This window comes from Pipistrellus kuhlii, unplaced genomic scaffold (genome assembly GCF_014108245.1).
Source record: "Pipistrellus kuhlii isolate mPipKuh1 unplaced genomic scaffold, mPipKuh1.p scaffold_m20_p_2, whole genome shotgun sequence".
Lineage (NCBI taxonomy): Eukaryota > Metazoa > Chordata > Mammalia > Chiroptera > Vespertilionidae > Pipistrellus > Pipistrellus kuhlii.
In genome coordinates this window covers 44,426,375-44,453,213 of record NW_023425515.1, presented here as the reverse complement: position 1 = coordinate 44,453,213, position 26,839 = coordinate 44,426,375, and the positions used below count along the sequence as shown (strand labels likewise).

Genomic DNA, 26,839 nt, shown 5'->3' with positions numbered 1-26,839 from the left:
ATTTCCTGGTACATATCACAGGCTCATTTGCATGAATATAATTAGAATTATTATGTAATTTTAGTTATTGTTTCCAAAATTTTAGGTTGTAGTATGAGCAATGTCTTGTTTCAAAGTTTTCTAGAACATGGGGTTTAGGGAACCTCACTGCCTCCCCTAACCCCATGCTTAGAATAACTCTTTGTTATCAGGAGTTTTATTCCTATTCATTTTATATTGACTTTGTTTCTAAGATTGGAAATCGTAAACAGGGAAACATGAGCACTTTCGATGAGACTCTAAAGTAGATTTAAGAGCAAGGGGTGTTGTTCAAGAAGAGGAATCTGGCTTTCCAAGTTCTAGTTTTGGCTCTGCTCTAGCTGAGCACTTGACCCTGTGATGTCATCTCTCTTGTTGGGGCTAGGTCCCAAAAATCTCAAAATGAAGGGGTTGAAGTAGACCAGCAGTGTTTACATAAAGAACCACACCTGGAATATTTTCTTAAAAGGAAACCTTATTTAGAAGCACTTTATAAGAAACAAATAGTTGGAGTGGCTGTGGTTGAGATGGGGAGAAAAGTTAAACTTAGGGAACACACAGCCCTGCCTACTCAGCCACAAACCCACCACTCCTGTACCCTGTAGCTAGATGCAGCTCTGGGCCCCGGTGATACATGAGTGAGCCCCACCGAAGAGGAAAATCTTAGAGTCCTTCTCAACTCTAGCAGAGCATGGTTTTGTAGTGGTTTGATATGACTTTGCTAATCTTATCCTTTCTGGATTACAGTTTCTGTATTTTTCAGAAGGGATTACAATTTCCTCTCTGTTATTTTTTTTTTTTTTTTTTCCTTCAGCCACTCAATGAGATGGTTACAAAGTATTTTGACATCTTTGGTAAAAGTCTCTTGTGACTATGATTTAGGGTCATCATTACAGCAATTACGGAGTCTTTACTGACCATCAGCCATGTACATCACAGTCCCTGCCATGCTGTGCATGAGGGCCATCAATTCAAATTAGACAGAAAGGGAAGAACAGGAATGACAGTGAACTTCAGGATAAAAAACAGACAGTAAGGTGCTTGCCTCATACACAAATAAGTCTGGCTATCTATGCTCACTATTTTTAAGTCAAGCTCTTCAGAAATAGAGATTGAGACCTCTACACAGCATGCTCCAACAGAGAAAGCAGGATAAATTGCATGAATAATTCAGAAGAGTTTGCCTTTGAAGTTCCACAGCATTTTCAATGCATTCCCCCCCCCCCCCCCCCCCCCCCCCCCCCCCCCCCCCCGTACAAAAGAAGACTGGTTCACCTCCATCTAGCAAAGGGAGGAGAAACAAGAAAACATTGAGGTGGTCTAAGGATTTTTCTCAATAAATCTCTACAACAAAAAATATTCCATTTGTGAAATAGGAAATGGCTATTTCTGAGGACAATTTCCACATCAAGGGAGTGCCGGCACATGCCATGGTAGTTAAACCCAGCAAAACAGCCAGCCAGGTAAGCCTCATCTGCTATCCACTCTGCAACACCCAACCTCAAGGGGAAAGTCCTGTTAGGCCCACAATTTTGAAAGGTCATAGTTGTGTCTTCTTTGAATTTCACATGAGAAAACTAGTGAGAACTTGTGTCCCTTATTTGCTAAAATCAGGATTCGGGGAGGAATAGTTAATTCCCAATAGTTAGAAGCTATGTTGGTGTGTCCTTCTCCATTTCCCATCCCTCAACCAGGTCCCAGTGGAAGGAATTGCAATCCTGCATCAGTTCCCATTCTCATCAGCCCTGCAGAGGATGACAGTCATTGTCCAAGAGATGGGGGGTGGCCGTTTGGTATTCATGAAAGGTGCGCCAGAGAAGGTGGCCAGCTTTTGTCAACCTGAGACAGGTGAGTGAACAGACTTGTATTTCCAGCTAATTTGTATTTCCAGCCCAAATATGTCCACTGAGAACTTGACCTATGAATCCAATTGCCTATTGATCATTGCCAATAGGATGACTCATTTACATGCCAAACTCAGTACCAAAATCAGGATTATCTCTCTCACTTCCTGCGTTTCCCATGTGGGAAACATTACCATTCTCCTACCCCCCAATCTGTGGTTCTTTCCAGATTTGTCCCTCTCATTCAGTGCTTCTGTCTTGGCAATTGCTAACCCATAGCCCTATCACTCTAGCAGCTCATGCCCTCATCTTTCCTCTACTGGATCACTTCAATAGTTGGTGAATTGACCCCCTGCTCCCAGTCACTCTTATGCTGATTCATCCTTTATACTCTGACTAGATTGGGTTTTCCATCACCAAATATAACTATGTTGTCACTTTTCTTCTGTTGGTTGCTTCCTATAGACTCCAGGAAAATCTCAAATTCCTTTAAGATCTTATATAAGGCCTTCATGATCTTACTCCTATTAAACTTTCTAGATATGATTTACCACTCCTATCCTCACATACTGTGCTTTTCTTGAGCTGAACTGACTACTTAAGGCTATCTGTCTCATGTGTCCATGCCTGAGCACATGGTCCTCTCTCAGCCAAATGTTCTTTCCTTTCCTTTATCTAACCACACCTCCCAGACTTGTATATGTGTGTCTAAGTGATTCCATAGATAACACACTGCAATTACTTGGGTCATAGAAATGATCTCATTCGATCATATTGTTAGTCTGCTATTTGATACCTTAGTAGACAGAGACCCTGCAGTTTAATCGCTGCAGAGCCAATGCCTGGCACATAGCAGACTGTCAGTAAATGTTTGTTAGTTAAACTGGACAAATAAAGAATTATATATTTTTCTCACCTTTTTTTTTTTTCTTGTCCTTCTTCATCTTCATTTTCACCTTTGTCTTCTTCTTTCTCTAAATGCTTCTTTCTCAGTTCAGCCTCACTGAATACCGAGAGATCAATCTTGACAATGTAGTTGTATTTAGGGTGGGTTCCCACTGACTTGTTGTGTACATTTTTAGAAATGTGGTGGTATTGTTTGTTTGCTTGTTTTGTGTGCTTTTTTTTTTTTTTTTTTTTTTTTTTTTTTTTTTTTTTTTTTTTTTGTAAAAACTAGATTTGTTTCTCTACCATCCCAACTGAGTAGCAAATGTTGCCTACTAATCTTGTGTTATTTTCTGAACAGTACCAGCTAATTTTGTTAGTGAACTTCAGATTTACACGACACAGGGCTTCCGGGTCATAGCACTGGCCTACAAAAAGCTGGAAATGGACCACCACACCGCTGCCTTGATGAGGTGAGTGGGGAGGCTTTTCATAAAGCAGGATGATTGGGCGGAAAGATGTACCGGGCTGGACAGTAGACTCAGCAACATAGATTGCAGGATTCATGGGCATGAAATGCTTCGGAACTTAGTAGACAGGAATATAGTCATCTCTACCCTATCTGAATCACAAAGCTGATGACTGGGAGACTTTATGAGAAATATCTGTATGCACTGTGAAATAGGATATGGTTGTACAGCTTTGTGAAAACACATATATGATTATAAGCAATGTTTCATTGTGTGAAATTAAGGTCATGCCCTCATTTTGAACCAAATACAAGTAGCTAATTTTTAAAATTATAGTTGGTGAATTAGTTGGAAGTTAGAAAACATAACATTTGAAAAATATATTAATAAGAAACATGCAAATTAATGAAAAACATATAGCTTGGACTTGTATAAATTAAGTAATGTCTATAGAAAAACAAGAAAAAGCTTCAGGATGGCCATTATAGAGAAAGAGTTGATATAATCAGATTAAAATAGGGATCCTCAAGGACTAAAATGAACTCTTAGTCCAATTTTATCTGTTGTTTTATTTTTCACTGTTTTTAGACTATTGTGTTTATTTCACCTTCAATGCCCTGTCCAGTACTCTTTCCAGCCATTATTGGTAACACTGCTATGGAGATAATCAAGGCTTATTTTGTTACTTAGGATTTTAAAATTGGAAGGTCTAATATATTTGTTTTCAAGCCTGTCAGGCTCAACAACACTCTCTTATTGCAGCTATATTTTGTACCACTTCCTCTTACATATTAAAATAAATCCATATGTATACAATCTGCACATATTCTTTGTAAAAATAAATATGATTCCATCCTATACAGTAAAAATAAAAGCAAAAAAATTACAATGTATTACAAAAGTAACAGACAACTCAATAAAGCTCAGTTACTCCACTAAAACAAAATAAAGCAATATGCTGCTTGCACCTGTGTGTAGGATCATTAGAGCTAGCAATGCAGACTGATACAGGTGTTATACACTGAAGTCTCAAATAGCACCAACAGTCTTGCTCTCAGCGAGGTGACTGTGAAATGCTTTAAAACTCTTGGTAAAATTCTTTCTAGTTGCACAGTACTTACATCCCTGGAAAATTCAATAGAATATTAAAAATGTGCAAAATTACTTTGTGCTTTCATATAAAGCAGAGCTATGGGAAGTATAAACAATTTTATGTTTGTTTATCACAATATAGTTGTAATATATATATATATATATATATATATATATATATTGTATATATATATATATATATTATGATATACCATGCTGTGTGGTATAATATAAGCAGGATAAGCCTATACTGACTTAGAAAAGTATAACTAACCCTTTAGTATCATGAATGTCCTGTAAAATATCCAAAGGGCACCTGGGATGCAGGGTAATTATTCATTGTGCATTGGTCATTACAGAAAATGTTGCATAGATGTCTTAAAAGTTTTCAAAATGTCCTCTAGAGGCAGTAATGCCCTGGCTGAGAAACACAACTGTGTCCCAGCCCTGTTGTTTTGTGAATGGGCAGAGAGGCCCAGAGGCAGAAGCAACTCATCTAAAATCATAGAGTATTAGACTCCTGGGCATATTGGGCCACTCTCCTCAGGGCCAGCTTTATGGAACCCTTAGCCAAAGTGACCCTTGGGCTAAGGGTCACTTTGGCTATTGCAACTCTAAATATTTGTTGTAATTTAATTAACTCAGATCACTCAGATCATTGGTCAGAGAGCTGAAGTGAACTTTGAGATCAGATCTCACATTTTAAAGAAGAGGAAAGTTGAGCCCAGGATGTGGCAGAATTGGGAATGGGATTTTGTTTCCTGGGAGCCTGTCGACAGATATATACCAAGATTCTGGATACTATGCTGTTGTTTCTGGTTATTATAATAGAACCAGAGGCCCGGTGCATAACATTTGTGCACTGGCTGGAGGTGGGTTCTCTGCCCCACCTGCACCATCTCACACTCTGACACCCCTTGGGGGATTTCTGCCTGCTGCCAGTGCACTCACCAGCCTTGAGCCTGACTTCTGGCTAAGCAGCAGTCCCTCTCTGAGAGCATACTGACCACCAGGGGGCAGCTCCTGCATTGAGCATCTGCCCCCTGGTGGTCAGTGTGCATCATAGCAACCCATCCATCGTAGGATTTTATTATGTGCCTATCTATTGATACAAGTTTCAAACTCATGGCTTCAGTGCTTGTACAAGCAACAAAGACTGATGGTGGAGACACATGAACAGTAGGGAATGGTGAGGGCTGCGGCACACAGCAGAGTACATACCCTGGCCAAGAGCATTGAAATTCCAACTTTTCAAAATTTGATAAGTTCCAAACAAAGGTTCACTAATTCAATCTGATCTTGGGTCATCAATTTGCTCCTCCTTTGTTAAAGCCACATCAGCACTACATCTTTTCCCAGCTAGGTTAATTTACCCAACCTTTGCTAATCCGTGATTGAATAGAACATTCTTTCAGTGGTGTTTATGTGTGTATTCGCTCAGTGTTTTCAACACAGGTATCATAATTTCTTTGAGGGTTCTTAGCCTGCTGTGTTGCATATCCCATCCTTTAAAAATCTCATGGATTTTAAGAACATGAAGTATAGTCACAAGAATGACAATGCTCCTTTTGTATTACACTCTTTATTCTTTATTAGTTTTTAGAGGCTTTGGGAGGAGGTATAATCTATGCAGGAAGCAGAAAAAGATAGCATGCTATTCCAAAATGCAGACCTTGAGACCCCTTATGGGACTGCTTTTCCTCTTTATTTCTTGTCTGAGACTGAATACTCATGAAAAGAAGAAACAAGTAATGTTAGAGCTTTAAGAGACTTTGGAAATAAATTCATTTTGCTAACTTTTTATTTATTTATTTTTACAAAAGAAGAAATAGATTACCAGATAAAGAAAGTGATTTACTCTTGGTCACACAGCAAAGTAGGAACAGAGCTGGAATTATTTATAACTCTGGTCTCCTGATTACTATGCATTGAACCCTACAAAGACTGTGTACCAGAGGAACCAGAATATGAGTGCCAAGGTAGACTGCAAGACTATGTCAGATACTGGACCCTCTGGCCATTTTCTTGGCCTGATCTAATGCTTTGTGGTTTGACCATGTCATATCATCTCTGGACATATCTAAAACCCGAGGCATGGGTATGAGGGCCACTAGAAAGATCGGAGGACCTAAATCAATTAAGTTATCCTCTAATGACCAGCTCAAATATCACCTCCTCCTGGACTACTTTATCCATCCTTCTATCCAGAAATAATTACACTTTTCTCTCTGACTCCAAAGGATTTTTATCTGTGCATGGTACCTTTCAAGGCCCAAAGTGGTCAAGTCTGATCTTGTCCTCCTGACTCAACATGGAATCTCTGGAGTCAGGAGCTACTATAGTCTCTGCATATTCTTCCTCCTTTTCTTAGTCCAATTTTTGCACTTTCTTACGTGTTCAGTAAATGACCATTGACTTGACAGACTGGTTTTGATTCTTGTGAAAACCCTCTGGCGGTAGAATTTCTGAAAGAGGAAATTAGTTTTTATAGGTTGCCTGGCAAAAATGGGAACCCCAGACACCAGAACCTTTCAACTAGGCAAACATTGGCTGAGCGCTTCCTCTGTGTTGGTTTATTATTAAACTTGTTTGTTTGTGGTTTAAAAAAAAAATCTTTTATTGACTTTTTACAGAGAGGAAGGAAAGGGATAGAGAGTTAGAAACATCGATGAGAGAGAATCATTGATCAGCTGCCTCCTGCACACCCCACTACTGCGGATGTGCCCGCAACTAAGGTACACGCTCTTGACCGGAATCAAACCTGGGACTTTTCAGTTCACAGGCCAAGGTTCTATTGACTGAGCCAAACCGATTTCGGCTTAAACTTGTTAAACCAGGTGGTTTTACCCTCAAGAAAGAAATTGAAATAGAGATTGATCATATAGAAAAGAGTGATAATATAAGGACAGATAAATATGAGAAAATCTGAGATAGAAATAATATACTTAGGAAACAAGTATTTTTTTTTTTTAATCTGTGGAGCCTTTGTGGGAAGTTGATGTGCATTGGCCCTCAAAATATATAAATGATTTCAATGACAGACAGGAGGAACATATAACCTTTTTCATGAAATATGAAAGAGTGTCTCTGGCAGTCTAGAGCAAATGTTTAAAGATGGTTGAATACAGAGCATACCCATGGTGAGTGGCCCAATTTGGCTGGAGATTAGAGTGGATAAAGAATTTAATGATAGATGAACCTGAAAAAACAACAACAAACCAACAACAACAACAACAACAAAAAAAACACAACACTGTAGAATCAGATTGTGAAGAGAGTTAAATGTCAGGTTCAGAATAGAAAACATTATCCTTCCAAGCCTAATTTGAGATAAGTAGTTTCAATTGTGTCCACTCCCTGCCACTCTGGAGATGTTAGCAGTGTTCCCTGAGCATCATGCCCCTGGCTGATGTGAGGCATACATAGCTACCGTGTTTCCCCAAAAATAAGACATCCCTTGAAAATAAGACCTAGCGCAACTTTGGGAGAAAAAATTAATATAAGACACTGTCTTATTTTCGGGGAAACAGGGTAGCAAGGCCAAGTGGCTTTACTGGTATTCCTTTCATCTGTATTTAAGCTAGATATAGGCAATGCTGATGTCTTGCTCTTGTGTCTACTAGAGGTGTCTGAGTCTTAGATAATTTAATCTTGGAAGAATCTTTCAGCCCCCAACCACAAATGTATGCTCCTGCACTTGGTCCTGTGGAATGTCTTAGCAATGTCCTTGCAGTGAATGAGAGCCTTAGAAACCCCACTTGCTACAGAAACATTCATATTTTATGTAGAAGAGCAATGCTACCAGCTGACAGATAGAGGGGGGAGGGGGGACTTCAAAGAGAAATTATGTTTTTGAGATTATGGTCTCATACCCCTGGGACTAAAATGATATTGATAGTAATGCCGGTTTCTAGAAAAACTGGCATTTTCTAGAAACTGGTGCCTCCCTTCTTTTTTATGATGCTTTGTACCAGAGGTAGAACTCCTCTCTGGTGATTGCCAGCAGAGAAGTAATGAAAATTAACACAGCAGATGGAAGAGACCTTTGTGGTCATTTAGGTCACTCTCTACAAAGGTTAAAGTTTTTTGTTTGTTTGTTTGTTTGTTTTTTGCTTAATAAGTCCTCTCTTTTCCTCTTGTTTTAGTCAAAGGAAACATTTCAGTATCCTTGTGTCCCCTTCCTGTCTAGATGGTTCCTGGCACATATTCAGTGCCTTGGGAATGGTGCTTGAATGACTGAGTCAGTACCACTCTGACAAAAAGATATTTGTCTTTGTTTTTCTAACTGAAGGAAGATGTGTTATTTCTGTTCAATCACTGATATATATATATATATTTCCAGGGACAAGGTAGAAGCAGACCTGATATTTCTGGGATTGCTGATCTTGGAGAATCGATTGAAGGAAGAGACAAAACCTGTCCTGGAAGAGCTCATCTCAGCCCGGATAAGGACAGTAATGATCACAGGTATATAAAAAGTAGAAAGCAGTAAGAATTTGATTAGAGATTCACTCACTTAGCAAATATGGTTGACGGCCTACTATGGAGCAGACACCACTATAGATGCAGGAGATGGGTGACAAAAAGGCAACCTTATTGTTCTCATTGAGCTTCCATTCAGGTGAGATGAGATAGAAAATCAGTCAATAAATGGGCAATCAAATAATCAAATAAATGGCTAGCAATGAGTGTTACGAGATTTATAAAACAAAAAAAAGATGATTTGGCAAAGTATCTGACTGGATATTTGGATGATGTGTCTTATCTGGGAGGAGACATTTTTGATATCACTTGAATGAGAAGATATAAGCTATACAAAGCTGATTATTTCATTGTCAAATATTAGGAGAAAGAGAATGCTTAGTCATCATGGTCTGTAAACTGCACTCAAAACCCACCAGTAATGAGACCTACAGTTCTGCAAATTTAAAAACAATGTTGTCATCTCTACTTCTACTCCTAAGCCCCAAATCACACAAATAAGGGAGACGAGAAAAGATCATGCAAGAGAAATGTGTAAAATTTCCTAATGAATGCTTCTGAACAAAGAAATGATTTCCTAATGCATTCATATTTTTAAGTGTGTCTTCCCTTCCCCTACTCTCATAGACAATTCACCTCTATTAATTGTGTTACCAAGATAGAATATTTCTTCACCCCACATCTCCTGAACCCAATTCTACTGTTGGGAACTCTAGAATATTTTTACTTTCCCTTCTGTACTTTCCCATCCTCCTATCCCCATCTCCACAATTCAAGAGACATTTGAGTAATTTTTACTCTCTCCTGTTTCAGTCCTGCTACCCAACTTTTAGGTGTTGTTGAGTTAATTTATTACTTATTAAAATATCCCCTACATTATGATGCCTCTGTTTAAAAAATATTTAGCACTATATTACACATTCCCATAATCTATCCTTAATCATTTAGACTTATGGAGGAACAAGGATTGATCACCCTCCCTCTTTACTTCTTCCCTCATATTAAATTTCTGTTCTGTTTCTTTCCCTGCTTGGTTATAATATTTTTCTCAAGAATTGTCCTTGGACAAGATAGAAGGATGATATGCTCTCCAGTTTCTTACATAGCCTGGAATATCTCTTTGCTCTGACAGTTGAATGATTATAGAATTTTTGGGTTACATTTCTTTTTTTCTTAATAATCTAAAAGTGTCTTTCCTTTGTCCTTTGCTTCTTAGTGTTGCATATTACAAGTTCAATGCCAGTCCACTGTGGGTGGCTCATTCCTTTCTGCATATGATACTTTTCCTTTAACTTTGAAGTTTAGAAATGTTATCAGAATACGCTTATAAGTTTCTTTTTTCATTAATTTGGTCTGGAACACAGTGAGCAATTTAAATCTATCTTCTTCCTCACAGGAAATTTTTTTCTATTGTTCAAAAATTTCTTCTATTGTTCATTTAATTATTGCCTTTATTCTTTGCCTTTCCTATTTCCTTTTTAGAGTTTCTATTATTCATATAACAAGCCCCCCTGCATCCTCTCAGTTTCTTATCTTTTTTCTTTTGGCTGATATATGTTTATAATTATCCTTTGTGCTTTAAGATTTTTTTTTTTTCCATACAGTTTATTTGAACCACAAAATCAGGTCTCAAAAATGACTATTATCTTCTCCAAATCATGAGTTGAATTAAGTTCTTAAATCATGTTTTGTGAGTGGTTTTAAACTTTTTAAATTTAATTTTTATTTTTTAGTGCAGTTTTAATCTGTCTCCTGCAGCTATTCTACTTTACCCATCATGTATTCTGGCTGTTTCTCCTTATCTTTTCTTATCTAGCTACTGGGGTTTCATCAATAGGTTGTTACATATCTTTGTCAGATGACTAAGACTCAGCCTCTGTTGCATATTCCAAACAGTAGAATTCCAGTGGGTGGCAGATGCAAAAGGGGCCTGCATTGCAAAGCAGACAAGCTGCTGATGTCCTGCTGAGGCAGGTAGAGGAAACCTCTTAGGTCTCAACCTGAGGATATAGCATCTCCTTCCCATCAGCTAGCCTTTTGAGGATCCTCATAAAGTTTTGGTAGAAACCTGTGTTAAGGATAGCTACCCAGATCTTACATTATTTATTGTTCAGTAGTTCTAGAAATTATAATATCCATACCTACCCTTTCAAGAATCCTTACAACCAGAAGTGTTCTTTACCTTCTCTCCTTTGTAGTTGTCATGTGAATGACAGGCAGTGTTAAATATTTTTACTTTCAACAGTCAAGAATTAAAGAACATAAATGAAGAAAAATAGACTTATATTTACCCCCAATTTTATTGTTTTTGTTGCTATGTTTTCATTCCTCATATTCTAAGTATCATTTCCTTTTCATCTAGAGAATTTCTTTTAGCCAAGATGGTGTGGCTCTGTGATTGAGTGTCAACCCCTGAACCTGGAGGTCATGATTTGATTCCCAGTCAGGACTTAATACCCAGTGGGGGCATACAGGAAGCAGCGATCAATGATTCTCTCTAATCATTAATGTTTCTATCTCTCCCTCTCCATTCCTCTCTCTGAAATCAATAAAAACATTTAAAAAATAAAAGAATTTCTTTTAGCATTTCATTTTGAGCTTGTTCTTTTGCAAAAATTATCTTAGTTTTCCTTTATTTAATGTCTTTATTTTTATTTTATTTTTAAATTATATTTTCATTAGCTAAAGAAATCTGAGTTTATAGTTTTTTTTTCTTTCTGTATGTTAAAGATGCCATTCTACTGTCATTGAGCCTCAATAGTTTTTAATCAGAAATCTGTGATAATTTTTATTAGAATCATATTCTTTTATATATACGGTATTGGTTTTCTTTTCCTAGCTGCTTCTAAGACATTTTATTTATCTTTGGTTTTCAGCAGTTTGATTATATGTCTGGATGTGGTTCTCACTGTGTTGTTCACTGAGCTTCTTGAATCTGTAAATTAAAATTTTTAAACACATTAGGAAGTTTTCTGCTATTATTTTTTCAAAAATTATTTTCCTATTCCAGTTTCTTTTTCCTCTTTATGGAGGACTTTAATGACAAAAACGTAAGTGTTCTTAATATTTTTTAAGTCTCTTTTATTTTAAGATTTTTCTCTCTGTTCTTCAAATTGTATAATTTATATGGTTTGATATTCAAATTCATTGACTCTTTTCCTAATTGTCATTCTTTTGTTGAGTGCATCCAGTGAATGTTTAAAATTTTAGTTATCATATTGTTTAGTTCTAAAATAGCTACTTGTTTCTTTTTTATAGAATTTAGAGGTCTGGTGCATGGATTCGTGCAACAGTAGGGTCCCTCCAGCTGGCCTGCACCTTCTTGCAATCTGGGACTCCTTGGTGGATGTCAGATAGCTGGTTTTGGCCTGATCTCCGCAGGTCCAATCCAGACAGGAGGGAGCATGATTCTATGTGTTGAGCATCTGTCCCCTGGTGGTCAGTGTGCATCATTGCATCCAGTCATCTGTTCTCTTAGGCTTTTATATACATACATATAGATTCTTGCAATATGGCTTTTATATACATACATATAGATTTCTGCAATATGGCTTCCTGCTGTGGTAGCAGCCCCACCTGCTTTCCTCCCTTTTCCCCGCCCCACTTGCTTCTCCACAGCTTTGCTCCCTTTTGTAGGCTCGGCTTCTTTCTACTCTGTCTTGATATGCAAATTAGCCACCATCTTGGTTGGGTTAATTTGCATAATCACCCTTATTGGCTGGTGGGCGTAGCTTGTGTAGTGGAGTGATGGTTAATTTGCATATTACTCTATTATTAGGTTAGATATATAGATACTTCTTTCCATTGAGGACTTCTATCTTGTCATTTATTTTAAGAGGATTAGTGTAGAGGAGGCTTACAATAGCTCCTTTAAAACCAGTGTAATAATTACAACATCTGGGTTATTTTGGGACAGGCAGTTGTTGATTACTTTTTCTTGAGAATTGGCCAGACTTTCCAGTTTTTTTTTTTTGTTTGTTTGTTTGTTTTTTTATATTGAGTATCCTAAATATTACAAATATATACTGCCTTTGTTATTCTTTTTTGGGTTTGTTCTGCATGTGCACAGCTCTGAGTTGGGATGGGGACTTACATAGTTCACATACTGAATTCATCTCCTTATCTAGGACTTTCTTTTCCAGGATTTTCCTCATAACTCTACAGCCCCAGGCATCCCTTTTCATAGTTCTTCTGGCCATAAAGGCTAGTTTCTCAGAGCTTTTGCTACCTGCACAGCTCTAGGGTTAAATATGTGAAAGGAAAAAGAAAAAAGCTGACAATCTTAGCACCTGGTAGATTGTTTCCCCAAATTTTACTCTCTTTCATATTCCTTATGTTTACTGTCAAGGTCCTTGGGTAGTTGCTTTTTTTATTTTTTTCTCAAAGTTTTCAATTGTCAGTGAGATAAATAGTGGGATTACTCTCCATCTTTTCTCGGAGTGGGACCATCAGATACTATATAAAACCAGTATACTCTTTCTAAATGTTTACCAAGCTGTTAAAAAATAACAGAAATAGATTAGAATTTTGCCCTTTTGTTTTTTTTTTTTTTGCCCCATTCTATTACAAAAATAGCAGTAAGAACCAGAAAAGGAACCATGAAATAAAGGAACGTCAGGCTGAGGGAGACTTTAGAGGTTATTTCTCTTCACCCCTATAATCAAGTCTTGACTCCTTATCCTAGATTTCCAGGCCCTCTAAGAATTTGTCCTTTCTCTTCAACCTCATGTTAGGATGTTCTTCCTTTCCTCTAGGTGACAATCTCCAGACTGCAATAACAGTAGCCAGAAATTCTGGAATGGTTTCCGAAGGCCAGAAAGTCATTCTCATTGAAGCAAGTGAAAGTACTGGGTCCTCATCAGCATCCATATCTTGGAAATTAGTAGAAGAGATGAAACCCATTGCATATGGGAATCAGGTATACCTGAAAACATATTATCTAACTTGCTTCACAATGTGGGCAACTGAGCAGCTTTGACTGGCAGTGGTATACGGGTGACTTAGGGTCAACATACTTCTCCAAATGTCTCACACAGGCAGTGTGAAGTGATCAATTACATCAGTTTCCCATATCTTTCCAACTGAGCTTTAAGGTGCAGTGCTTTCCTGGGTGCTGGAGATAATCTGTTCTTTTAAACTTAAAAAGTTTTTGTCTCTGTATGAGAAAGAATGTAGTAAAGAGGCTCCGAATTCAACTTTCCATTTTTGCCTTGCTTGCCAGCCACCCTGCTGAGTTCAAAGGGTATTTAATCCCTAGGAGAGTCACCACTGTGTGAAATGGAAAATCAGACCGTATCTTCAGAGTAGGGAAGAAAGTTTTATTCATTTATCTCCAATCTTGTCAGTATCCTATCTCTATTGTGTCCTTGTGGAACAATATTAATTCTTTAAGAAAAAAAAATTGTAAGTTCTCACTTCAGGGAGAGATTTGTGAAGCTGCAGTGCTTTTGTATTTTACACTTGAAATGTGTGAAATGTACTCTTCTTTGGGACCCACCGAGATCAAATCAGGATGAGAATGGGACATGAGTAAGTGTTATTCTCCTATTTACTACAGAGGCTGTGATGTGCAAAGATTGATCCAACAAAGAGAAAGTGCGCCTCTGAGGAATCAGGACCGGAGTTAGACATTTACAGAGAGACCCCGGACTGCCATAGTTGTCTTCTCTCAGATATGCTGTGATTCCTATCCATTCTATCAAGTGTAAAATAACTGTGTCTTGCTTTGCAGGACAATTACATTAACATTAGGGAAGAAGTCTTTGATAATAGCAGAGAAGAAAGTTACCATTTTGCCCTAAGTGGAAAATCTTTTCAGGTTATAAGTCAACATTTCAGCAGCCTACTGCCAAAGGTAAGCTCTCAGAAGGTACTAATTTCCTAGTAAAGATGCTGACAATTTACAGAGCATGATCCTCAGTAATTTCAAACAAATAGGTAACATATACCTACTGAATGTCTCATGAAAGAGGCAGGTAGTTTTGCAGAGGTTACTGTTGTCTCATATCCTACTAGGTTTAAAATAAATAAACTTGCCTGGCTAGTGTGGCTCAGTTGCTTGAGCATTGTCCAATGCACCAAGAGGTCTCCAGTCAATTTTATCAGGGCACAGGCCTGGGCACAAGCCCCAGTAGGGGGTGTGCAGGAAGCAGCCAATTTATGTTTCTATTTCATCATTGATGGGTGCCATTAGGTGACAAAGATTGAAAATCAATAATTTATAGGCTTAAACTATTGACTTATTAAGTCATCAGGATTGCTTTTGGGTAGCTGTCATTATATTGCCATGGATAGGAGCCTCACAGTATAGTGGAAATTCTGCGATTATATAAGAAGACAGGCTTGAATAGAGGAATTTCAGTAGACTTTTTATAGAGGACCTCTACACAGAAAAAAGTCAAACTTAACAACTTTTCTGATGAAGAATAAACCCATAATGGGGGCAGATGATTTATTTTTATTCAATTGTCACCTTCTTAGACACTGTTTAAGAAAAAACGAATCAAGACTTTGAGGATTTGTAAACACTAAACTGAGTTTACTGCCAGGGAGAGCAGGGGGCAGGCAAATCTAACACAGAAAAATTTAGATTCTATAGAATGAACCTCAAGTGGAGGGGCTGGTAGAAGTTCTTATACTACCAAACCATCAATGTTTCATAGTCCAAATTAGGCTTGAGATATCAGCTGAATTTTACAATTGATCAAGCCCAGATGGTATGGTAAGTCAAAGACCATGGATAGTTACTTTACTATTCTATCAGTATGCTATTTCTCTGCTAATTCTGGACAAATTTCTAAGAGACAGATGCCTCATTTTCTTTTCTTGAGATCCTTGCAGTTTCTCATGTTCTATTGGCTTAAGTTTCCATAAGATCAGGATTTTTCAGGACCACATTCTCTATGGCAGCTGAGCTAAAATAATATAGGTCATCAGGTTCACTAAATATTTTTATGAAGTAGTCATTTTTATTAATTTTGGTTTTCCTGATCACTTATCTGATGACCTATGTCCCAATGCCTGTTGTAAAATCACAAAAAGACTTCTTGGAAAACAATTATTTTTTTCTTTACCTTGTCAGTTTTATGAGTGTTATTAATTATTTCATGTATGACCAGCTGACATAAAATTTTTTTCTCTTTTGGGTTCCTTGCAGATACTGATTAATGGGACCATCTTTGCAAGAATGTCTCCTGGGCAGAAATCTAGTCTGGTGGAAGAATTTCAGAAACTTGAGTAGGTTCTTTTCCTATTTAGTATGAAGTGCAAAGGGCATGGCAGTCAGGGGAAGAGTAAGAGACACAGGAAGTCACTCTATTTGGCTAGGACAATGGTTCTTAACCTGGCTGCACATGTTAGTCACCATGTGAGCTTTGAAAAAATAGCAATTCTAATTCACTCGCTCACATGGTGGTTGGACATCAGTGTTTTTTAAAACTCCTCACATAAGTCAATTTTGCATCATCCAGATTGAGGAGCATTGACTAGAACATAAGTGTCATGAAAAGGTAAGGTGAGAAACAAGCCTAGAAAGGCAATGTGAGCTCAGCTCTGAAAGGGACAGGGAAATTTAGACTTCATTTTTACAAATTATCATAGTTATGGTATAGGAAGATTTACATGACAAGAGATTCACATAATCTTCAAAATATTAAAACATTCTATGCCAAAGCATCCTCTTCATCCTAAGTCAGAAAAATAATTTATTTTCTAACACAAAAGGTCTCCACTGATAGAATGGGCTGTCCAAATAAAGTGCCCATCATTTGGGACAATCTATCTATCTATCATCTATCTATCTATCTATCTATCTATCTATCTATCTATCTATCTATCATGTTTTGGTAAATGAAACCCATAGAGTCCTGAAGATTTCTTCTATTCTGGTGCTAGACCACATAGATACGACTCCTACCCCTACTCACTGCAGCTCCATCCTGCTACTCACTTGATTAAGTCACTAGGCAAGCATTTCCATTCAGAAAGCTCTGTCTTCTCAACATGGTTGAAAACCTAGACAGTAAGCTAGTTGCCTTTATAGAGCAATGTATGAAAAGAAGCACAGCAAATTCTTTAAATGTGATCAGCGTGCTCTTTTCTTAAAAAGCAGACTATCCACAATCATTGCCAATAATTTAACAGAGCCGTATTCACTCAGCCTCAAAACGCCACCCTGAAGAAGGGGTGTATTTTCTTCAACTCCTGGGCCTGGCACTGCATTTTTTGTTGAATGACTGTTAACATGGCAGATTTTTTTTCCTTGTGAACCATTAACAGCACCAACAAGTAAATTTTATTTATTATTTCAGAATTTATAAGGCACTCTCCCATATTGCACCTCACTGAATACTCATGACACTGTGCAGGGGAGAAAAATGCTAGTCTAAACAGAAAAATGATCAGGTCAATGATGGAGATCTTGCGGCTTCAATCCCTGCACCCTCTCCACCGTGCCATGCTATCTTACATAGAATTCTAAGCATTCTGTTTTGCAGTTGACAAAGCTACTTCCTAAATAGTAAAGTACATCACTCCTGAAAGTGCTTGGAGTCAGGAATGATGTCCTGGATTTTTTATCCATTGTAGGAACTGCTGAGTCAGATTTTACTTTTTATCAAACCAGATTATTAGGAAACTTCATTAAAATAATAAGTTTAAACACTAAGCAATGAAGCTCATTTTATCTTTTTAATTAGAGAAATTATCGTTTAAGATTGCTTTGATATATTCCGCAATTGACATGGTTCGCCTTTAGTTACTTTGTAGGTATGTGCGGCGATGGAGCCAATGACTGTGGGGTAAGTAGTTGCCAGTGTTTGGGAGCACATTCTAAGACTGGATTGTACTTGCCCAGATCCCTGCAGAGATAGTATCCTGTGGGATATACACTCTCTCCACTCCTCTTGTTGAAGAAACTGATGCTGAGCATTTGGGAGAGTTTTAACCAAAACTACATAATAACTCAGGGGTCATTATAGACTAAATGGGGTAGAATTTGGTCCTGAAGTCCCCACTTATTTTACTGGGTGCCCCAGTACCATCTCTTTCTGATGTGGCAGGCAGAACAAAGTCTGGTGTCATCTCCTAGCTAGTATTTGGGCCCACAAGCCACCTGTGGACAGTTTCCCTGGCCCCTTTCTCAGGAGAAATGTATGTGAGTGTGCACGGACTCTAAACTAACTCTCTGCTTTCAGGCTTTGAAAATGGCTCACGTGGGCATCTCTTTATCAGAGCAGGAGGCATCTGTGGCCTCACCTTTCACTTCCAAAACTCCAAATATTGAGTGTGTACCTCAACTTATCAAGTAAGTAAGCACTATTCACCAGCATTGTTTTCATTTCTCCTGACTTCTCAGTACAGATTCGACTGTTCTTTTTATTTTATCATTTATTGATTTAATTTTTTTTCAATTACAGTTGACTTTCAATATTATTTTGTATTAGTTTCAGGTGTGTAGCATAGTGGTTAGAAGGTCACTTTATGAAATATTTCCTCTGATGTTTCCGGTTCCAACTGTCACCATATTACCAACTATATTCCCTATGCTTCACATCCTCATGACTATTCTATAACTACCAATCTATACTTCTCAGTCCCTTTACCTTTTTCACCCAGTCCCTACCCCGGCCCCACCCCTTCTTGGCAACCATCAGTCTATTCTTTGTATCTGTGAGTCTGTTTCAGTTTTGTTTGTTCACTTACATTGTTCTTTAGATTCCAGATACCAGTGAAATTATATGATATCTGTCTTATCAGATTCCATTGTTCTGCAAGTCAAACACCAGATAAACTTTGCATCTTTAGGGGGTGGGGAGGTGCTTTGCATGAAAATGTGGTCAAACATTCTACTTCCCAGTGGACTTCCCCTGATCTAAAATAATCCTGGGAGAGCAGTGGCATTTCTAATAAAAATCACTGAATAGGTTATTTTTAGAAAGTTGGAATCTGGAACTTGTTACTGCTTTGACAGTTTTGATCATATTATTATGATTATTATTATTTAAATGTATATCCTTAGGTGCTTGATAATGAGGAATTGAGAGAAACTTTCTCTCCCCATTTTCCTTCCTTCCTCTTGCCTCTTTATGCTGCCTTGGGATATCCTTTCCATCTTTAGTTATCAAAGTATTTATTTTTGCTCCTTCTACTAAAATTTCTCTTGGTGCTTTATCTCCACCACTTCCTTGAATATATACTTCTGGCACATTATTTAAATGACAGAGGTAGTTAACACTGTGGCTGCTTTGGGTTATTATAACTAGTACTAGAGGCCCAGTGCATGAAAATTCATGTACTCTGGGGAGGGGAGTCCCTCAGCCCAGCCTGCACCCTCTCACAATCCGGGACCCCTCGGGTAGGGTCCGTAGGCCTGGTCTGAGATCAGGGCCTATTGGAGCTTTCCTTTTTCCTTCCCCAGGATGCAGGCAGCTGGCCTTGCCCCACTGCAGCCACTACTTGACATCTGTGCAGCACTGCCTGCTCCACTCCCCTGCCACTGGTTGCCTCCCTCTGCAGGTTACAGGTGTGGGTTGCAATGGGTTGGCTGGCCTGGGCCTCCCTCTGCTGGGTGATTGCTGGCTGGCAGCAAACCTGCCATAGTGTCACTGGCCCGTGGCATGGGCCTCCCTCTTTCTTTATTTTTTTTAATTTTAAGTAAGAGTAATGCTTACTGAGTGATACAGAACTGAGTAGTATGAAGGGTGTACCAGGATGGAAATGCACCGCACCCCCCCCCCCCGCCCCTGCTACCCCAACACCCAGAGACTACAGTACTTAGAAGTTACACACAACAGCCATAACTGCTGAATATCTGTTTGTAACAAACAAACCATAGCATTTATACTGCATCACATCAAGTGATTACAGAAATCCACTTATACATTGCTCGTAGAAAATCCTTTTTTTGTAAAAAATATTAAAAAAAAAAAAAAGTATAAAAAGACTGGCTGTCCTGGCAGTTAAAAGCCCTGCCAGGACAGCCAGTCTGCAAACATTCAGCTTTAAACCTTTATGTGCTTTGGAAGGATTCCCATGCCTCATGCCCACAGCAACTTCAACAGGGCAGTGAGGGTGTGCCCGGCTGCCAGTCTTGGGCAGGACTGAGTTGGACCATGAGGGTGGGTACAGCAGGGCCTGGCACTGTGCCCTTCTCCAGCCTTGCGTCAGGATAAGGGTCAGGATCAGGGCCAGGGCTGGGGGCAGGCAGATTGCAGTTTCACTTTGAGTTCCATACTCATCCTAATTTTGGTTGCAACTCATGGCTTTTCCTTGCTGCTCGGAGGTCCTTTGGGTTGGGACCCGGAGAAGTGCCCACAGCTGCCTGGTTGGGCATCTCTCTAGCCTTGAGCCTCTGTCCTGCCTCCTGCAAGCCTGGACCCAGGCAAAACAGCCCCTCCTCAGTACTACCTTTGTGTCAGTGCTTGGTGCTGGGTTTCTTCCCCTGGCATGGCTGGTCTGAGTTTCACAAAAAAGCCTGGCCAATGCTGACTGTGCTGAGCCTCATGGAAGTTTTTCATGCAGCAAGAAAGAGCTCTCTGGAACCCTCCTCCTTCTCCTCTTCCTCACCCCAGCCTATGGTCACTTCTCCAGCTGCTCCAGCAGTAGGTTGCCTTCTTAGCCAGGGGTCTTAACGCTGTCGGTCCTGAGCATGCAAGTGGTGGGATGCCGGCTGAACATCAGAATGAGCTGCTGTCTCTCCTTCAGCTCCTCCATCTGGGTTTTCAGTTCCATATTCATGAGCTCCAGCCACTCAGATTCCCGCTGCAGAAACTTCATCGTCCGCTCTTTCTTGTTCTGGCATGGGGCTGCTGCCACTTTGTTCTTTCCCCAGCGCCTTTTCCTCCTCTCCTTGTCTTTGTCTAGCTCACTGTTCACAGGTTGAGGCCTCTTGCCCAGTTTCACATCCAGGAAGTGCAAAGGGGTGATCATACCCCAATGCTGTGGATGTCAGCATATTCCAGCTCCTCTAAAGTCAGGACCGAGCTGGGGAGTCTAGTCAGGGGGTGAGCCCTGGCAGAGAGCCCACAGTCACAGAAGAGTCTGGGATCTGCCCAGGCATCATAGCAGGAGGAGTGGCAATCCAGCCCTGCAGAAGCCGCAGGGATCGGCTGCCACCCTGTGGCCTGGGCCAGGCTGCAGGTGCCATGCCCCCTCATGAGCCGCCTTGGCGCCAGCCCTGCCCTGCAGCGTCCACGCCAGGCCTCCCTCCTCAGCTGCCCAGCTTCCCTCCGACAAGCTGTAGCCTGGTTCTCCCTCTTTGAGGCATCAGTCCCCGGGGTCTGCCTGCCTGCCTCATAGCCCCTAACCACTCGCCTGCCTACCTGATCACCCCTAACTGCTTGCTGGGGGACAGGGCCAGCCCAGTTAGGGGCCGTGGTGATTCTGGTTTCTGGTTGTTATGGTTGTTATGGTCGCTGGGATTTTATTATATAGGATGTGTTTATAAAGTGCTCACATGCCTGCTTTCTTATACTGGTAATGTGTAAAAAGCCAGAAGATGTAAGAATGGCCACCATTTCTTCTGTAAATAAAGAAATTGAGTGTATGGGAGGGGGCTGGGTTGAGGCAGGCAAAGGGGGAGGGGAAACATGAGGACATGTGTAATAGTGGTAACAATAAAAACAAAATTTAAAAGTAAAAAGTAAAGAAAGAAATTGAGCTCAGAGAACTACCCAAGCTGACAGCCATATAAGATCGGAGATGGTATTAGAATGAATTTTGTCTAAATGTGTTTTATCTACAAATGCCATACTCCTTTCTGCACATTAAAATGATGGTTTGGCTAGCTCCTTCCAGTTTTTATTTATTTATTTATTCATCTGTTCAACAAACATTTATAATGTAGACGCTTAGTGCCAGGAACAGTTGGAGGCAGAAGCGAGTAAATCAGATGTCCCTCCATCTCACCACGTTTGCCTCCAGGGAGGAAGTCAGGCAATAAACACACGCACAGATAAATCAAGGCCAGCATGAAAGGTGGGAAGATGACCGGGGAGGCAGAATTGGCTGTGCCAGATGAGGTGGTGTGGGAGAAGCGTGTCTGAGGAGGTGAGGGTCGGGAGAAACCGCCTTCTAGGCAGAGCGAATTCAGCAGCAAAGCCCCCGCACAGGAAAAAGCTGGGGTTGAAGGTCAGGCTTTGGAATCCCAGGAAACCACTTCAACCAGAAGTAAATTTACACCCTATTTTTTTTTTTTCCAAATGAAAGAAATAAAAGTGGCATTTTACAAGTAATTTATTTCATGCTTTAAATATATACCCTTTGCCCAAAGAAAAACAATAGTAACAAAAATGAATAGACTCATTGTTTGTAGTCTATTTAAATGTGAAACATGACTGATTTGAATGTGTGTATTATTTCAGTCCAGTTTTAGAAGAGGTTGGGAATCACAAATGAAATGTGAATGAAATGTTTGGCCAAACTCCTGAAGCACCTGCATGAAAATAGCGCCCAAACCTCCAATGTCACTTATAGCCCTTGGTTCACAGATGAAGAAACTTCAGAGAAGGGAAATGACCTTCCAAGTCACATTAGTGAGTAGGTATGAAATCTGGGACCAGCCCATGTCCCCAGACTCTCAGCTAAAATAATGTCTGGAGAAAGGATGAGTAGCTCTAACTTTGGCTCCCTGGTTGGCTCGAGGCCCGTGGACCTTGCAGTGGAATTGGCCTTTCCTGAAAGTGTAGTCATTTAGCTCTTGGACAGCCACTCCCACTAGCTCGAGGCTGTCCAGTCTGTCAGGCACACAATGGAGCTGATCCGACTTTTTGATCTTTTCTCCTGAGCTCAGCTGAAAAGCACAGAATAACTGACCTCATTTCATTCCATCACTTTCATTACTTTCTCATTTCTTTTCTCACACAGGGAAGGACGTGCCGCCCTCGTTACCTCATTTTGCATGTTTAAGTACATGGCTCTGTACAGCATGATTCAGTATGTTGGTGTTCTGCTGCTCTACTGGGTATGACTTGGGACCTGGCCTCTTGTTAGTGAGAACTGGGACAAGGGACTGTGCACTCTCAACATGCAATGCCTCTTAAAGTGCAAACAGGAGATTGGAACACTAACAACCCCTCTAAAAACAATCATTCACGTTTTAAAAATAAATCAGAAATAGATACATGCACACAGGAGAAGTTGTTGGTATGATTTCTCTGAGAGAGAATTACCTAGTACTAGTTGAGGATCAGAATGGAACAAATCACTTTCTCTGCTGCTGTTGCTCTAGCCTGCTTAGACCAGGTCTCTATTTTTCCAGTCCAATGTGACTATCCTCTTGCATACCACTCATTAAAAAGATGATTCTCTGATTAGGGGCTGGATTGTTTCAAAACTGGCTCTCTCTGGAAAAATAAGCCCTGCTTATTTATTTTTAAAAAAATATATTTTATTGATATTTTACAGAGAGGGAGAGAGATAGAGAGTTAGAAACATCAATGAAAGAGAAACATCAATCAGCTGCCTCCTGCATACCTCCTACTGGGGAAGTGCCCACAGCCCAGGTACATGCCCTTGACCAGAATCGAACCTGGGACCTTTCAGTCTGCAGGCCGACGCTCTATCCACTGAGCCAAACTGGTTAGGGCAAGCCCTGCTTATTAATGTTGCCAATTTCAGTGGTATAAATACTCCTACATGGCTGGAGTCAAGTGATCCAGCTGACCATGGAGTTGGAGAGAAATGTACAATAGCATACTTTATGTAGTTCTTGCACCATATAGATACAAGAATTATAAATAATCTCAAGGACATAGATAACAATAAAGTATAAGAAAATGATTGGGAAGTGGTGAGTTTTGAGTATTTATTGCCTCTGTTTTCATAATTTATTTAATAGTAAATTTGTATTATTTAAGATATTATGTAGGCTGTGTTTAACAACCAGATCACAAAGTTTCTGACAACCTAGCAATAGACTCTTATGAGCTAGTACACGCCAGTATATCAAGGTTCTCTGCACATAGGGATTTAAAAATTGACATATTGTAACACACACACACACACACACACACACACACACACACACAAACCATAGGTCTTTTATGACTTAACCAAACATAAAAGGAGACTATCCATGACTACTGCTTGTGGACTCAACATGTGGGGGCTTCTCATAGTAGCTAACACAGCCAAAGGGAACTTTATTTGTGCTGGAGATACCTAGATTTATCTCTATGTCTTGCCCTCTCGCTCCTGGTTTGAAAGATTTAGCTCTGTTATCTTCAGATTACCTGTGAATTTTCCCACTCACTAATAAATGAACTGGAGGAGCTATTTGTAGAAATTTGTTCCTATGTTGAAATCACAATAACTTGCTCAAAACTAGTGTTAAACATAGGTCATCATTATCGCCTTTCCACCAAGGGGTAAGTTACTTAAAATATGTAAGGCCTAAATGTTTTTTCCCCCCTCAAGAACATCAAGGTGGTCGAAACCGGTTTGGCTCAATGGATACAGCGTCGGCTTGGGGACTGAAAGGTCCCGTGTTTGATTCCAGTCAAGGGCATGTACCTTGGTTGCGAGCATATCCCCAGTAGGAATGCACTCTTTCAGTGTCAGATGAAACCCCACCTTTTTCGCTAACAAGTAGAGAAGAGAGCAGAGATGAATCTGGGAGAGTAAGCTATTCCCCTCAGCAAGGGGAGATAGTGATGCACAAAGGACCCATCCCAGAATGCACATGACAGGGCCTCCTGGTTAGAAAGGGTTTCACAGCCTTGCCTTTGGCCTCTGACCACACCATCTTCAAGGTAATTTACTTGACAATCCTAAATTGCCATGAGAAAGTGAAGGAATTTGATGTCAAACTTCATCCAGAAGGTCACAACTCTTTTTGAGCTTTTTTCCTTTTTATTTTTAGGAGACGAACAGCCTATCAAATTACCAGTTTCTGTTCCAGGATTTGGCTATTACAACTCTTATTGGTGCAACAAGTAAGACGTTTTTAAAACTTTCTTCCCAGAGGTGCTCCCCAGAAGGCCCACCAGGAGGAGAGGGTGGCAGCTGAGGCAGATGTGATGTTTGACTTATTCCCAGAGGTGTATAATGAGAGGGAAAGAGGAAGCAATCCTCATTTTTGAGCGCTGAAAGTACTAGTAAAGGAAAAGCTGGCTAGTCATTTTGCTGTTTTTCACAAAAGATGGAGCCTCCATAAAAGGTCACTAAATATATAAAATAAATAAATAAATAAATAAATAAATAAATAAATAAATAAATAAATAAGACCCACCTGGAAAATCAGGAATGCTAGCTTTGGTGTGCTTTTAGGTATAGTTATAGGTGAAATGTGCTTAACATCACCATCAGTATATAAATACAGTTCCATACCTTCTTTCTTTAAAAGTTCTTCCTTGCCCAGAAGGCGTGGCTCAGTGTTTGAGCATGACCCCAAGAAGCAGGAGGTCATGGTTCAATTCCTGGTCAGGGCACATGCCCGGGTTTTGGGCTCAATTCCAGTAGGGAGCTTGTAGGAGGCAGCGATCAATGATTCTCTCTCATCATTGATGTTTCTATCTCTCTAATTCTCTCTTCCTCTCTCTGAAATCAATAATAAATATTAAAAAAAAAATAAAAGCTCGTTCTTGACCAGAATCCACCACTACCTGCTGTCCCTCTTATTGTCAAACTTCCCAATTAGTTGAATAGGCCAACTTTCTCCACTTGCCATCTCTAATTCTGTCATTTTAATCAGCCAGATTCTAACACTTAAGGGCATAAATTTGGATGCTTGGTCTATCCTGGTGTTAGGTTGGCAAATGTTTAACAACTGGCTTTCCAAAAAAAAAAAAAAAAAAGAGTTTACATATAAGCACATACATTTATCATAAACTTTACTGAAAAGAAAAATGTGTGGTGAACAATTTTCAAATAATAGTAAAATATGCACTGTCTTTATTGTAAATTCCATTCTGTCAATTAATTCTCACAAAATGCTTTCACTGAGTTTTACCAAATTCTTGTATCTATAGTCAACCTATGCTATTGATGACTAACTTGGTTTTTCCATAATACTTTCTTGACATTTTTCTTTCCCTGAATGACAAAACAACAAAAACTTATGTTGAAACTTTAACCATCCATCAGTGATCTAAACAACTTATTTCTGAATTAGATAATGGTTTTTGAATACTGGAAGAATATTTCTTTGATTAAAAAAAAAGAAAAAAAATGTAAAATATGACACAGTTTTAAGTGTAATCTCCATTATTAACTTCAAGGACATAGATAATTCTAAAATGTAAAATAAAAGTTATCAGTTTTGAGTGTTTATTATCTTTGTTTTCATATATTTATTTAATTGTAAGTTTACATCCTTTATTTTTTACAATGGCTGCATTTAAGAATTGGCTTGCAAATTTAGCAGAAATTGGCCAGTGCGAGCCAGTGTGAGCCAGCTCCAGCCACTTCTGGCTGGGAGGATGCTCCCTACTGACTCATGAGAAAGAACAAGTCTCCCATTGCCTCTTTACATCCTCAGGCTCTTGCTTTCACATTATTTCTTTTCATATCTTCTCCTCACAATCTTAAAAACCATCATGCCAACTTATTTTAAAAACTTGTTCAAAGACTGTTTTTGGAGAATGTGCTCAAGAGGAGCAACTACCATCTATGCTTCAGCAGCCACCTTACTGACGCTGCTCTTGTCAAGTCCACCAGTGACTTCTGTTGACAGCAACGGCCACTTCTCTTTCCTGATTGCGCTTGAATCTCTCAGCAGCACACTCCTCCAGCAGAAGATTTCTTCTCTTGGGTCTGTGATACCACACCCTCCTGGACTATCACTTTGGTGAAGACAGTTTTCCCATTTCTTTTGTTAACCTCTGCTTCATTACCTGTCTTCTAACTTTGAAAATGTTACAATTCTTCATTCCAATGTTATTGGGCTTTTTTGTCTTTTCAATTTATACTGTCTGCCTAAGTGAATTCAACCAGTTCTATGACTATGCATGCTGATGTATCCCAAATTTGCGTCCTTGGCCTTGATGTCTGTCCTGAGCTCTGGAAATGTGGCTACTCAGCACCTAATGTTGGATATTTAACAGAATGTAG

At 39.5% G+C, this 26,839-nt stretch overlaps 1 protein-coding gene and 1 pseudogene across 5 annotated transcripts in view; one reads left to right on the top strand and one right to left on the bottom strand.

Annotated features, from left to right (window-relative positions):
• ATP13A4 (ATPase 13A4) overlaps window positions 1-26,839 on the top strand; it is a 120,302-nt gene that overhangs the window by 75,197 nt on the left and 18,266 nt on the right. For 4 of the 5 annotated variants that reach the window (XM_036445090.2, XM_036445085.2, XM_036445078.2 and 1 more), the window contains 11 exons: window positions 1,395-1,481; window positions 1,713-1,866; window positions 3,109-3,220; window positions 8,652-8,776; window positions 13,546-13,709; window positions 14,523-14,645; window positions 15,948-16,027; window positions 17,547-17,589; window positions 17,986-18,095; window positions 22,655-22,751; window positions 24,651-24,723. In XM_036445090.2, coding sequence (XP_036300983.1) covers window positions 1,395-1,481; window positions 1,713-1,866; window positions 3,109-3,220; window positions 8,652-8,776; window positions 13,546-13,709; window positions 14,523-14,645; window positions 15,948-16,027; window positions 17,547-17,589; window positions 17,986-18,095; window positions 22,655-22,751; window positions 24,651-24,723 — 1,168 coding nt within the window. The remainder of the gene's footprint in view (window positions 1-1,394; window positions 1,482-1,712; window positions 1,867-3,108; window positions 3,221-8,651; window positions 8,777-13,545; window positions 13,710-14,522; window positions 14,646-15,947; window positions 16,028-17,546; window positions 17,590-17,985; window positions 18,096-22,654; window positions 22,752-24,650; window positions 24,724-26,839) is intronic. The other variant, XM_036445083.2, reaches the window with a different exon arrangement.
• On the bottom strand, window positions 20,369-21,208 carry LOC118722923 (annotated as a pseudogene).